This window comes from Prunus avium, chromosome 3 (assembly GCF_965620075.1).
Source record: "Prunus avium chromosome 3, drPruAviu1.hap1.1, whole genome shotgun sequence".
Lineage (NCBI taxonomy): Eukaryota > Viridiplantae > Streptophyta > Magnoliopsida > Rosales > Rosaceae > Prunus > Prunus avium.
The window spans coordinates 37,701,419-37,714,660 of NC_142286.1; the positions used below are offsets into that span (position 1 = coordinate 37,701,419).

The 13,242-nt window shown below is 37.5% G+C and overlaps 3 protein-coding genes and 1 pseudogene across 3 annotated transcripts; all 4 read left to right on the forward strand.

The window, feature by feature from the left end:
* Nucleotides 1-2,593: 2,593 nt before the first annotated feature.
* On the forward strand, nucleotides 2,594-5,691 carry CM1 (chorismate mutase 1). The gene is made up of 6 exons (XM_021956789.2): nucleotides 2,594-2,973; nucleotides 3,692-3,917; nucleotides 4,003-4,089; nucleotides 4,729-4,872; nucleotides 5,081-5,173; nucleotides 5,280-5,691. Exons 1-6 carry the CDS (start codon nucleotides 2,792-2,794, stop codon nucleotides 5,517-5,519), a joined length of 972 nt encoding a protein of 323 aa, XP_021812481.1. The 5' UTR covers nucleotides 2,594-2,791; the 3' UTR covers nucleotides 5,520-5,691.
* Nucleotides 5,692-6,957: 1,266 nt separating this feature from the next.
* On the forward strand, nucleotides 6,958-8,755 carry LOC110755563 (early nodulin-like protein 17). The gene is made up of 2 exons (XM_021956792.2): nucleotides 6,958-7,311; nucleotides 8,096-8,755. The coding sequence occupies exons 1-2, from the start codon at nucleotides 7,116-7,118 to the stop codon at nucleotides 8,434-8,436; spliced, it is 537 nt and encodes a 178-aa protein (XP_021812484.1). The 5' UTR covers nucleotides 6,958-7,115; the 3' UTR covers nucleotides 8,437-8,755.
* Nucleotides 8,756-8,893: 138 nt separating this feature from the next.
* LOC110755560 (glucan endo-1,3-beta-D-glucosidase-like) lies at nucleotides 8,894-11,148 on the forward strand (annotated as a pseudogene).
* Nucleotides 11,149-11,836: 688 nt separating this feature from the next.
* LOC110755562 (early nodulin-like protein 20) lies at nucleotides 11,837-13,125 on the forward strand. Its single transcript, XM_021956791.2, has 2 exons — nucleotides 11,837-12,047; nucleotides 12,655-13,125. Exons 1-2 carry the CDS (start codon nucleotides 11,840-11,842, stop codon nucleotides 13,020-13,022), a joined length of 576 nt encoding a protein of 191 aa, XP_021812483.2. The 5' UTR covers nucleotides 11,837-11,839; the 3' UTR covers nucleotides 13,023-13,125.
* The last annotated feature ends 117 nt before the right edge of the window (nucleotides 13,126-13,242 follow it).

The window sequence follows — 13,242 nt, forward strand, 5'->3', positions numbered from 1 at the left end:
GCCAGAGAGATCAGATGGGTTGTAGTGGACTGCATCAGAAAGCTGAGAAATCCCATCTTCCTGAGCAAAGCCCATGACCATCTCCAGCTGCTCGAGCTATTCCGCCACCTCTGCCATGTCTGAGGCCCGAACCTTGTAACCCAAAACGGCAAGCAACTCATCAATGCTGCCGCCGCCATCTTGGTCTTGTTCCCAAATTTTGGCCTTGCCATTCAGCACTGAGGATGTGGACGACGAGTATTCGCCCTTGGAACTATTTTGATCCGTGCAGGTATCGCGGTGATCTCTCTTCATTTTTATTTTTATTTTAGTTTGATTGTTGTGAGGAAGAAGAAACAAAGAAAGAAGAAGCACTGAGAGATATAAACCAAACCACAACCACTAGGGTCTGAACATGCTATCAGGCAGAGAGCAAGAAGAATATTGAGAGATATAAACCAAACCACAACCACGGATATGTTTTTTCTCATATATATAACCTATCAGGCGGAGAGAAAGAATAAGAAGAAAGAAGAAGAATCAGGCGATGGCGGAGAGAAAGAAGAAGAAGAAAAGAAAGGGAGAAAGAAGAAGAAGAAAGAAAGAGAGAAGGGAAAGAAATAAAAAAAAAATATTTTTTATAATTTTGGATTGATTTGACGATTATATCCCTAGATTTAACAGTTTTTTTGACAGAGGGACTATTTAAGAACACCTATATTAACGTTAGGAACCATAAGTGAGACAAAAAAACTTTAAGGATGCAATCTGATAGTTTCGCAAACGTCAAGGATGTTCTGTGATAAAAAGCCTTTGAATAATGTTGTTGTTTGTTTGTTTATTTTTTTTTTGTATGTACATATAACTTAAATCAATGATGGGGATTAAATCTATGATATTTTAACAGTAAAAAAAAAAGATCCAAAGGCTGAAATTTAAATTCAACGGTCAAAATAATATTTTAAATTAATCTAGATCATATCCAACTCCAAAACTCACTCCAAACTCTATAAATACCCATCCATTTCTCAAATAATCTACCAAAAATATTTTATCTATTTCTCAATTTATTTTTCCTTTGTCAATCTCATCAATCTCCTTTCATTCTCATACTTTTGATATCATTTCAAGCACATCATCTTATTCATTCTCATATTTTTCATATCATTTGAAGCTTTCAATGGATAACCGTGGCAAGACCATCTTTTCCTTTATGTTTGATGACACCAAACACGGTGGGTTAGTAGTCGGTTGTGAGTACAAGAAATTAAATTATGTTTCAATTATCTTGTGTGTGTTTCTTTTTTTAATGTTGTGTGTTTACTTTTGGAATAAAATTAAATTTATGGAATTTCAATTTTTTTTAAGTCAAATTGTTCAAAAAATTAAATTATGACGTTCTTTTAAAAAGATTAATGAAGAAAAGTTTTCCATAAAAAAAAAAATTAGACTTAAACCATTCTTAAACAATTTAATAAAGTTGCGGAATTAAAATTTGAGTCTGGAGGGTTGGGAGAAAAAACGATTTGAGTCCGGGCAAAACCCAAATAGTCACTTTTTGGAGGGGGAAAATTTGAGTTTAGCCCCTCATGGGTTGGAGAAGGCCTAAGCGGACCCAATTTATGTTCTCAACCCAATAAAAGCTAAAGAAGGATGAGCTGCAGCCTAGTTTCTAGATTCACTCAAATTTGCTTTCATCTAAACAAATTGGTTTTTCGCAAATATGAATTAGGTTAGTTGGCTAGTTGGTCAAGGTCAGTGTGCATGCCCTCTTGCACACGAGTTCGATCCTCCTCTCCGTACATTAAAGTAGTTCAGAATATTTTCATTTAAAAAAAAAAAATGTATAAATAATAATGTTCAAATATTACTTATGGGAGTATAAATTTTGGTTATATAAGGACAGGTGAAAATATGTATAAATATTTTTGTCAATTACTATTTACTATTTTTGATGGATTGAAGTAGAGATCATTAAAAGAAAATTTGTTGGCCCATTAGGTTATGTCCTAGTGTGTTATATTACAAGGACTAATTACTTTCGGACTTCATTCAATATTTTACTTGCCAAATTGCCTTCCATTCTTGACCAAAAAATTGGTCAGTTCATTCCCACCACACATTTCCATCTAGAAAACACTCAAACAATAATCTCAGTCCTAGTGACCTTACCTAATATTCTACTTAATCGATTGTTTCACTACTAAACTCATAGGTAAAGCAAATGTCGAGTCAATAAAGAAAACAAAGAATGAACACCCAAGTGAACAGTCAATATTATATGTATAAAGAGTTGTTGAGCTCAGAATGGTCTTATAATAAGAGTTTAGGGATGAAGGTGGAGAGCCCATGAACCTTGTTGTTTTGTTATTTTTCTTAAACTACCCCATGTGAACCTAGTTCTTGCTATTCTCAAATTGTCACTAGAATATGTTCCACATTTAAAATAAAGGAAGAACTGTGCGAGCCATTGGGTTGGTGAGAAACATTATTTGTTTTGTTCTGCACTACGATTCTATCTACGCAACCACAGGCAATCACAGACTCAAAGCTTAGGTGCCCCACATCCTGTGACATCAAACAGAACAATTAAAGGCAAAAGTCTCAAAGCACTACACGCAAGGAGAATCGGTCATATTTTTCTTGGGCGCGTGCGCCTCTTCAACCTACCCACCAATTCAACCTCTACACCTACCCCCTTCCCGCATCAGATTTCCAACACCTTCATTCTTTCTTTTCTCTTTTGATTTTGGCCTGGTTTTCTGAATCATCATCTCTCTTTCTTTTGTGTTGTTCTTTCTCTCTGTTTTCAATGGAGGCTAAGCTGTTAATGGCCTCCTCTCCTGCCACTCTTTCAGTTCCCCATGCTTCTAATTCAAGAATCAATCACATATTGCCATTGAAAGCAATGCAATCTAACAGCTTTACCTGCCTCAATTCAGGCTTACCAAAGAAAGGAACTTTATCTGTTCAGGCTTCTGCAACTTCCATTGGGTACAAATACGGCAACCCTTTTCTCTAAAAATTTTGGTCTTCACAATATAGTTTGTTGACCCTTTATGGATCTATGGATTATTCTGTTTTCAAGAGACGTCTCTATATTTTCTGCTCTTCAAGTCTTCTGCTTTTGTACTGTTCATCTGTTTTTGGAAATGGCCATGCTTTATTTTGTTGTGCACATAACATGTATGCAATTATGCCGATTGCCCAGTACTCCAATTCATTTAAACTGTATTGACTGCTGATTAAATTTTCTAATAATTTAATATATTCCCAAATGAAATGCATAACATGATTTCTTCAAATGTATGATTGTATGCAAGTCTAGGATTCAATAATAATTCACAGATACTATGAAGTCAGAGCGGTTCTTTTTTAGGAATGGCAGCTTAGCTTATTATTTATTTTGTAATACAGTCAAAGTACTTTTGGATTAATTCGTCTTCGATCTAACCATGAGAAATATCATGAAGTCCTGAAGTTCAAAGTACTTCAAATAATTATGTTAGGCCAAATTGTTATGATTTCTGGCATGTCTTGCTGCATATGTTTATAGATGCATCTGCATGGAAAAGTATGCTTCTAGCCACTCAACTCCATTGGTCATCATATAAATGCATATTATTGATTATCATTATTGGATGGGTTAAAAAGCATCTTGCTTTCAGTTTACTATGGCCCGATTCTAACACTAGGCTGCCAATTTATGTAGATCATTTGCTACAAAGAAGAGGGTGGATGAAACTGATAATTTAATCCTAGAAGGTATAAGACATTCATTAATCCGGCAGGAGGATAGCATAATTTTTGGCCTTTTAGAGAGAGCTCAATATTGTCATAATATGCCTACTTATGACTCCAATGCTTTCCCTATGGCCGGGTTCCACGGCTCCTTGGTAGAATACATTCTTCAAGAAACAGAAAAACTTCATGGTCAGGTATGTTAAACCTTAATATGAACACTAAGAATAATTGAAGAAAGTATTATTGCTGGCTTTCTTATTGACTTTGCGTTGCAATTAGGTTGGTAGATACAGCAGTCCTGATGAGCACCCTTTCTTTCCGGATGTCCTACCTGAACCAGTGTTGCCACCTCTGCACTACCCTCAGGTAAAATATAACATGCATTCATTAGGAACAATAAGGTTGGTTATGTCCAAGCTTGTGGATATCTTTACTTAAGGGCCAAACTAGGAAACACATTTGAAATAGTTCTTGTAAATAACGTACTTGGATGGGTTAATTGTGATTGAAAAAATTGTGCTCAGCAGGGTTTTTTTTTCCTTTCTTTAGCTGGTGTTTTCAACATGGTCACAGAAATTTGCATGGCGTATACCATTATTTTAGAGATACTCAAAAACAGTTTACCTGACACTATTTTAGAGATACTTGTTCTTTACCATTATTAGATCAATTTAAAATGGTAGTCAATCATGTGTATCTGTTTGAAGTACAAAATTTATTCAGAACAACATGATTCTACTCGAAATTTTGAAATGTAAAAATCTAACACTGATGCATAACAGTAAAAGAAACAATTACTTGTGGGTCATTGTTTAACTGAGAATTCACTACAAGGATTTAGCCCTGCAAGTTGAAGTCTTTCTTTTTATCTCCCCAATCTCTGAATCTGCCCTATTTGTAAAACCTTTCCTGTGTGGTAGCACCAGTTTTTGCTCTTGTTTTGTATGAGTTTTAACCCCTTTCATTTTGGAGATATAATTACGTATACGTCCGACTTGCAAACAGGTACTACATCCCATTGCCAATTCAATTAATATAAATCACAAAGTTTGGGAAATGTACTTCAGAGATATTCTTCCAAGACTGGTGAAGGAAGGAGATGATGGTAATTTTGGATCAACTGCTGTTTGTGATACAATGTGCTTGCAGGTATTCATTTTACCTGATATATCCCATCACAATACATTTCTAGTTCAATTTGGAAGACAAAATATGCAATAACCTTTTTTATGCATGTGATTTTTGCTCTTGACCTTAGTAGTCCCGTATTGCTCCTCTCTAATAGATTCAGTAATTAATCGAAAGTAGTTTTTTAAGTAGCATAATGCTGACTGGGGGTGTCCTATGATGATGGCAGGCTCTGTCAAAGAGAATCCACTATGGTAAATTTGTAGCAGAGTGTAAGTTTCGATCCAATCCAAAGTCCTATGAAGCTGCCATTATCGAACAGGTACATGTTCATGAATGCATTTGCTGCATGCCACTGTCATAAGCAGTTTTGAATGTTTCGCGAGCTGAGTCAGTTTTCCTTATGCTGGTGGTGTTTGATTTTTCAGAACAGGGAGAAGGTGATGGCTTTGTTGACATATCCAACGGTCGAGGAGGCAATCATAAAGAGGGTAGAAATGAAGGCCAAAACTTATGGGCAAGAGGTGACCTTGTACAAAGAGGAAAAAGAGAAAACCGACCTGGTTTATAAGATACAACCGACCTTGGTTGCAGATTTATATGGGGATTGGATCATGCCAATGACAAAGGAAGTTCAAGTTGAATACTTGTTAAGAAGGCTGGACTGAGAAAGCTTGTCTTCAATATCTATTCATTCTTATTGACGTACAGAAATTTGTGTTTTGCTTAGATGCTGCTATCTGTAATTTTCTACTTTATGTGGATGCTTAAGACATGTTATTGTTGTATTGTATGATTAAATATTGATTTATAATAAGCACAGGCCGTATGCAGTGTATATATAGTATTGCAAGCTCAAGCCCACCTCAACTTGAAAGTCTTGAATGTAAAGTATCTTGGCCCAAAATGTTGGATATGGATGTAGAATTCTATAGCGATGAGGCCTTAGTTTTTACCGTTTGATCAAATTGGTTAGTTTAATTTAATGTTTAAGAAATAGAATTTCATCTAATATTCCTTAGATCAGAAACTCGCTATAGAAGGACTCGGGTATGGAAACCCAACCACAACGTTTTGCTGTTGAAGTTCCAGCTTGCCCTATTTATTAAAAAACTATAAAATAAGATTTAAAAAACAAAACCCTGTACAGCCAAAGCAGCTGGATTGGATTTGGGTAGCGTGCTTTATCTGAAAAGGCCACATGTTTTATAGCGTGCCAACGACACCTATCATAACCCTAAATAGATTTGCCTTCTTGATGGTTGATCTTTGCTTGGTCCACAAACTTGAATAGATTTGATAATCGATAGACAGCCATTAGATTGTGCCTAAAATTGTTCAACTTTTGGGAAAACTTGTGTGTTTTATGCTAACATGTCATTATAATGATCCCACAAACTACAATCATCGTCAAACATGGAAAGACACTACTGATTGTGGCCTTTTTTTTAACTTTTTCCCCTTTCCCACCCAAACCATTTTCAAACCTAGCAAATTTATTAGCATAAGCCCACAAGAAAAAAGGCCATTTCTTTACTCTCTTTTTTTTGTTACACATTTCTTTTACTTATTAATCACTGGTAGAAAGACTTGTTTCATGTGGCATATGGTGTTTTAGGCGTGTCTTGCAGCACTGGTTACAATTTGGGTCTTCAAATTTTGCTTCTCTCAGTGTTTGGTTTATTAAGAAATCTATAACCCACAAGTAACTCTGGCTCAAACACAAAAGATAAAAAGAAGTGAATTTTATGTATTTCAAGCAGAGTTTCAGTCTTTTGTTTAGGATTTAACTTACAGCATAATTAAAAAGTAAAAATAAGTATCTGAGATCCTAAGTTCGATTCTCCCCTTTTTCAATATCACATGTATCAAAAAAGACGAAGCACAATGCCACAGTTAGAGAGGAGAAGTTTGTCACATTGACCTGGTTGAACGCTGTAATCCTAGAACACTTAAATCTTTTTTAATGACTAACAATGAGATTTAGGTTGTGTTATGAAAAGCCACAGCCTTAACATTTTTTATTTTCTGCTAAATTTTATATTAATACAAGTTCAAAATAAGAGTATAATATTTCTATATAGTAACCCAAATAATCAGGATAGGTAGCCGATGGCAGTTGTAGATCTGAAAAGTGAACCTCTTCTTTATAATAAGCTCAAAAACAAACTACGCAAGAAACATAAAGGCCCAAAAAGCAGAGAGCCTTATTAGACAGACAGAGTGTTCCAGAGCAACCGCTAGACTCTGCGAGAAAGAGAGCAATGGAGGGACTGAGAAGAGGGGTTGGGTCTGGCTCAGCTATGGTGCTTGTGGTGCTCTTGTGCTTTGTGCTGGTGATGGTTCCGGAAGTATCAGCTACTCGATTTATAGTGGGAGGAGGGAGCAAGGGGTGGACCAGCAATGTAAACTATACTATCTGGGCTCAAGGCCAACACTTCTACAATGGAGATTGGCTCTGTAAGCTCCTCTTTTCTCAGATCCATTTTGCATACTAACTTCTTCATTTTCTTCTGTTATTATTCTCTGTTCTCTGTTAGTCATTCATAGCTCAAAGTTTCTATTTTTAGCTCAATTTTGGTTGATGTTGCAGCTGAGTAATTTAGATCTGGAAATTGCTTAATGGGTTTTGCTTTTAGTCTTCTTATGCAAAATTGATTCCTTGAAAAATAGTTACTTTGTTCAAATTTGTTACAGAGAGTTTGAATTTATCAGATTACCAAATAGTTGTTCTGAATCTTGTTTATTGATGTTTAAAGCTTATGTTAGAACTCAGTTTTGCCTACTGAAATGATGCATGTAGGAAAGAAGAAAGGAAAGAAAAAAAAAAATTGGTTATTCATGTCATTGAATGCGAGTTAGTGTGTTTCTCTATTACCCTCAAATCCCATAGTATACAAGGTTTTCTTTTTAGTTTGATGTTTTAGTATTTTCCATGTATCATCCTGGCTGATTCAGATCTGCAACTTTTTTCTATTGCTTTCCTCTTAGCTTTTGGTGTGAGGAAGGGGTCACCGTCTTATTTTATGTTTCTTATACAACAATTTACTTTCATATTTTAGTGTATCTTTTGGTTAGTTCTTAAAAGGTAGAAGTACATACTATTGTATGTGAAAACTTCAAAGATGGAATCTTGGTATCTTTTCATGTCATTGGACTGTTGAATTTTAAATAAGCACCAAAGATTAATTTGCTACTATATAGCTAGTTGGTAATTCTGTTTTTTTTCTTCCTTTTCTTCCAGTTTTTGTTTATGATAGGAACCAAATGAATGTTCTAGAGGTGAACCAGACAGACTATGTGTCATGCAATGCTGATCATCCCCTTCACAACTGGACTACTGGAGCTGGAAGAGATGTGGTTCCACTGAATGTGACCAGGCACTACTATTTCATAAGTGGCAACGGGTTCTGCTATGGTGGCATGAAGCTTGCGGTTAAAGTCGAAAACCCGCCTCCACCTCCCTCAGCTGCCCCATTGAAGAGCAAGAGCAGTGCTCTAACACCTGCTTACAGATCCCAATTTGTTTTACCTGCCGTTTTTGCCATTGGTGCAATGTGGGATGCATTGGTTCGGTTCTGTTAAGTGCTGAGAGTGCTGATAACTTGAGCTAGCATTGATGGAGATGTCACAATCACAAAACAGTGAGGATATCCAAATCAAAACTAGACATTTCTTCTAGCTATAAGCTAAGCAATTAATTTGTGAGGGAAATTGAGCTGCCTTCTACTTTACATTCGATTTAATTTCTTTTGGTTTTTGGGGTTTGTGATTTATTGGTGTTGTTTTTAATTTCACCTTGGTGTAGTTGATCAGAAATTGGAGAAAAAGTTTTTTGATTGAGTTAGTTGATGACTTTGAATACTTTTATTTATTGGAGTATTTACATGCGTTGATTACTGAAGTCATAGTGAGTTGTTGAAATCAATTGTAGTTTATGTGGTGGCCCTTTAAGCATGGAGCTGCATGTGCCTTTTCTACTTGCTTCCCTATGTTTGTTAGAAAAATTAGGCCACTGATTTAGGAAACGACATTTGATTAAAGAGAGGGGGAGAGGAAACGACATTTGATTAAAGATGCATGTAGCACCATTGAACTTGGTCTTAGTATTTACATTTTTTTAGGTAATTAACGATCTGTAAGTTAATGACTGAGTTTTAGACGAGAGTTTTTCTAACTTACAGTAATAAACTCCAGACTAATTCAAAACAAATTTACCAAAGGCGTCATCATGGCAAGGATGCTCAATTCTCTTGCTCTCATCCTCTCCATAGTCTGTTTTACTCTCTTGATCCCACAGGGCACCCCCGCCCCTTTCCTCTTCCCAGCAACTCAATCCACAGTCCTGCCCGAGCCTTCGAACTTTTTCACCCCGAACCTCCTCACAACCCCACTCCCCACCAACTCTTTCTTCCAAAACTTTGCTCTCAAGAATGGGGACCAGCCTGAGTACTTCCACCCCTACACCATCAGATCAGCATCCTCCTCTCTATCTCTCTCTTACCCATCTCTCTCCTACACCTCAGCATTCATATCTCAACCCTTCACACCTGACCTCACCATCTCTGCCTCACAAACCAGCACCTTCCAAGATCCGAATAACAACCACCACCATGTAATATCCGACTTCAATGATCTCAGTGTTACTTTAGACTTTCCCTCCTCCCACCTCCGCTTCTTTCTCGTCCGCGGAAGTCCCTTTGTCACATGCTTTGTTTATACCCCCACTGCGGTTTCCATATCAACCAATTATACAATTCTCTCCTCCTCATCATCATTATCAAGTGACTCAAACACCAAGGTCACCATCAAGCTCGAAAACAATCAGACATGGCTAATATACACCTCCTCCCCAATTGGCTTGACTGACAGCACCACATCAACCTTAACGTTTGGTGAGTTTTCTGGGATTGTTCGAGTTGCGGTATTGCCGGATTCTGATCCAAAATCTGAAGCAATTCTTGACCAGTTCAGTACTTGTTATCCGACTTCTGGTGCAGCCGTGCTTGGAAAGCCGTATACTTTGGGATATAAATGGGAAAATAATGGACCTGGAGATTTGCTTATGCTAGCTCATCCTCTCCATCTGCAGCTCCTATCTCATGCTACTGTTTTGAAGGATTTTAAGTACAAAAGCATTGATGGTGATCTGGTTGGTATTGTTGGTGATTCATGGGTGTTACAACCAAAGCCTGTTCCAATCACTTGGCATTCAGTTGGAGGCATCAAAGAAAATTTTTACTCTGAAATTATATCTGCCCTTCGTCGGGACGTTGAGGCTCTAAACTCAGCAGAAATAACAACTACATCTTCATATTTTTATGGGAAATTGATTGCTAGAGCAGCAAGATTGGCTTTGATTGCTGAGGAGGTGGCTTGTCTTGATGTGATTCCATCAATTAAGAAATTCTTGATTGAGACAATTGAGCCATGGTTGGAGGGTACTTTTAGTGACAATGGTTTTTTGTATGATGCAAAATGGGGTGGACTTATTACTAAACAAGGATCAACTGATTCTGGAGCAGATTTTGGATTTGGAATTTATAATGATCACCATTTCCATCTGGGGTACTTTGTTTATGGTGTTTCAGTGCTTGCAAAGATTGAGCCTGCATGGGGGGCCAAGTACAAGCCCCAAGCATATTCCCTTGTGGAGGATTTTATTAACAAGGGCAAGCTATCAAATTTGCTTTATCCGCGTCTGAGATCCTTTGATCTATACAAACTGCACTCATGGGCAGGAGGCTTAACCGAATTTGCCGACGGGAGGAACCAAGAGAGCACAAGTGAGGCAGTAAATGCCTACTACTCAGCTGCTATGATGGGGAAGGCCTACGGAGACACTCAACTTGAGGCCACCGGATCAATGCTTGCCGCGTTGGAAATTCAGGCAGCTCAAATGTGGTGGCATGTAAGAGAGGGAGGCAACAAAATTTATGAGAAAGATTTCACAAGGGAAAATAGGATGGTGGGAGTTGTGTGGTCAACCAAGAGAGACAGTGGACTTTGGTAGAGATCAGGCTTGGAATTCAAATGCTACCCATTTCGCCCATCACTGAGGTTTTGTTTTCTGATGTTGGCTTTGCTAGGGAAGTTGTGAATTGGACGTTGCCAACTCTCCATAGGGAAGGAGAGGGAGTCGGTGAAGGGTGGAAAGGGTTTGTGCATTGTGTTCAAGGGATCTATGATAAAGAAGGTGCTTTGGAGAAGATTAGGAGCTTGAAGGGTTTTGATGATGGAAATTCTCTCACTAATCTCTTATGGTGGATTCACAGTAGGAAGTTAAGTAAAGTTTGATCTCCTAATTTTGGTTTAACTAAACCAAATTCAACTCAATTAGAACTCTTCGGGTGTGCAAAGAAAGCTCTTGGGTGTCAGTGACAAATCCCTCCTCATCCGAACCATATAGTAAAGCTAAGGATTATTCTTTTCATTCCTTTATTTTGTTTTGGAAGTTTTGGTATCAGAGCATATGAGAGCCTCTCTCTATCTTATGCTTTATTTTCTTGCTTTTTTCTTTAAATTTTTGGCCGGCTTTATTTTTATTGCTTTATTTACTTACTGTTGAATGTAAAATCAAATTCTTGCGAATCTGTTTGGTGCTTTATTTATTTATTTTACAGTGACAAGTAGCGAGTAGCACGTGGCTTGCTTTTAGAAGCCTTGTTCTTCACTGAACCAGTTACGCCAACGCACTCACACTCACTCAGTCTGAAACATATTCTTCATAGGATGGGAGTTGAGCTGGACCCCACCAACCAACCGTAAACTCATTTTTCCAACCAATCCCCTCCTGCCACGTCATTGATAACACCAAAACGCCCTTCTGCGCCAGTAGAGATATCTGATTCATGTCCTCGTAGCTTGAGCTAAAGAGAAGAAGACTACACGTTTCTCTCGAGGCTGCTGAATCTGAACCTTCCCTCCCTCCCTCTACAAATACCATCAGCCAAACAAGAACTTAAACTTAATTAGAGAGAAATTAGCAATGAAAATGGTGATGAGGAGCAATTACAGTTGCAGCTTAGCAGGGTTTAGATGGGGTGCGGTGGTGATCACGGCGATTACGGTGGGGTGGCTCATGACGTCTGCAAACGGCGTGCTGCATAAGGTGGGAGGCGCACAAGGATGGAACACGAACGTGAATTACACCGAGTGGTCCGCCAATGAGCACTTTTACGTCGGCGAATGGCTCAGTACGTTTCTAATTTTTATATAATCACCTCCTTCTCTTTCTCTTTTCTTTCTTATTTTTGGACCGTCTATAATCTAATTATGTAGTTTCTCATACATTTAAATTCAACATTTTCCTGTGGTTGGAATTTTAAAAATACGTACATTTCACAAAGCATAAATAAGAGCGTTGCGTTTTGATAAATTAGCTGTGCAACACTGATTTATTAGAGAGGTTGGTTTAGTTTGAATTTTGATTACATCAAACTTTTTTATTTATACAAACGATAGTTTAAACGTTTGAAAGAGTTATTAATGTGAACTTGTTATGAGTCTTAATCGATACAATAAACATTTATTAACGTGGTAGTTTTAGTATAAAATGTGAACTTGTTATGAGTCTTAATCGAGACAATAAATATTTATTAATGTGGCGGTTTTAGTATAATTTTCCCTTTCGTAGCCTTTTTTGCCCAACTTGCCAAGTAACCTGATTTTTTTGGCTTATCTTAGCTATTAATACTTGGGAGTCATGTCTTCTTCTCTTGCATTTTGCCTTTTTATTTTTCTTAAAACATATAATAAAAATGAAAATAAAGTGACTGACTTTGTTCATCTTGTGTTTGCAAGTATTCAATTTTGACGAGCGGTATTACAATGTGCTGGAGGTGAACAAGAGCAGCTTTGAAAGCTGCAATGACAAAGGCTTCATGAAGAACATAACCCGGGGCGGCCGAGATGTGTATCAACTAACGGAGGACAGGCCCTATTACTTCCTCTCCGGCGGAGGCTACTGCTTCCACGGCATGAGACTGGCTCTGGTTGCCCTCCAAGATCAGAAGCAGCTCCCGCCTGCTCCAGCACTTGCTCCATCTACAAATGCTGCTTCTCCTAATTCCTTACCCTCAGCTCAAATGTTCATATTTCTATCCGCTACTGTGATTTCCCTAAGCCTACCTTTAATGTGGGACGTTGATCTCTTTAAATCATATGTATAAGAGTGGATCATTATTGTCATACAAGTAGTAGTAGCATTTGGTAAGATTTGAATGGTTGTGAATGTCAATTGTTGCTTCTTGAAAAGGAATTGGATATGGTTTATATATTGATCAAGTAAATGTTTATCTGATTTCGGAATTCATATAATATATGCAGGCTGATAAGTGATATAATACCTTATCTATATATCGCTTAATTAATTTGGGCAATTTTGTCCTT

Coding starts and splice junctions, on each gene's coding strand:
- CM1 (XM_021956789.2), top strand. CDS start 2,792: ATGGAGGCTAAGCTGTTAATGGCCTCCTCTCCTGCCACTCTTTCAGTT. Junction 3,918..4,002: donor CAGAAAAACTTCATGGTCAG/GTATGTTAAACC, acceptor CGTTGCAATTAG/GTTGGTAGATACAGCAGTCC. Junction 4,090..4,728: donor CACCTCTGCACTACCCTCAG/GTAAAATATAAC, acceptor ACTTGCAAACAG/GTACTACATCCCATTGCCAA.
- LOC110755563 (XM_021956792.2), top strand. CDS start 7,116: ATGGAGGGACTGAGAAGAGGGGTTGGGTCTGGCTCAGCTATGGTGCTT. Junction 7,312..8,095: donor CTACAATGGAGATTGGCTCT/GTAAGCTCCTCT, acceptor CTTTTCTTCCAG/TTTTTGTTTATGATAGGAAC.
- LOC110755562 (XM_021956791.2), top strand. CDS start 11,840: ATGAAAATGGTGATGAGGAGCAATTACAGTTGCAGCTTAGCAGGGTTT. Junction 12,048..12,654: donor TTACGTCGGCGAATGGCTCA/GTACGTTTCTAA, acceptor TGTGTTTGCAAG/TATTCAATTTTGACGAGCGG.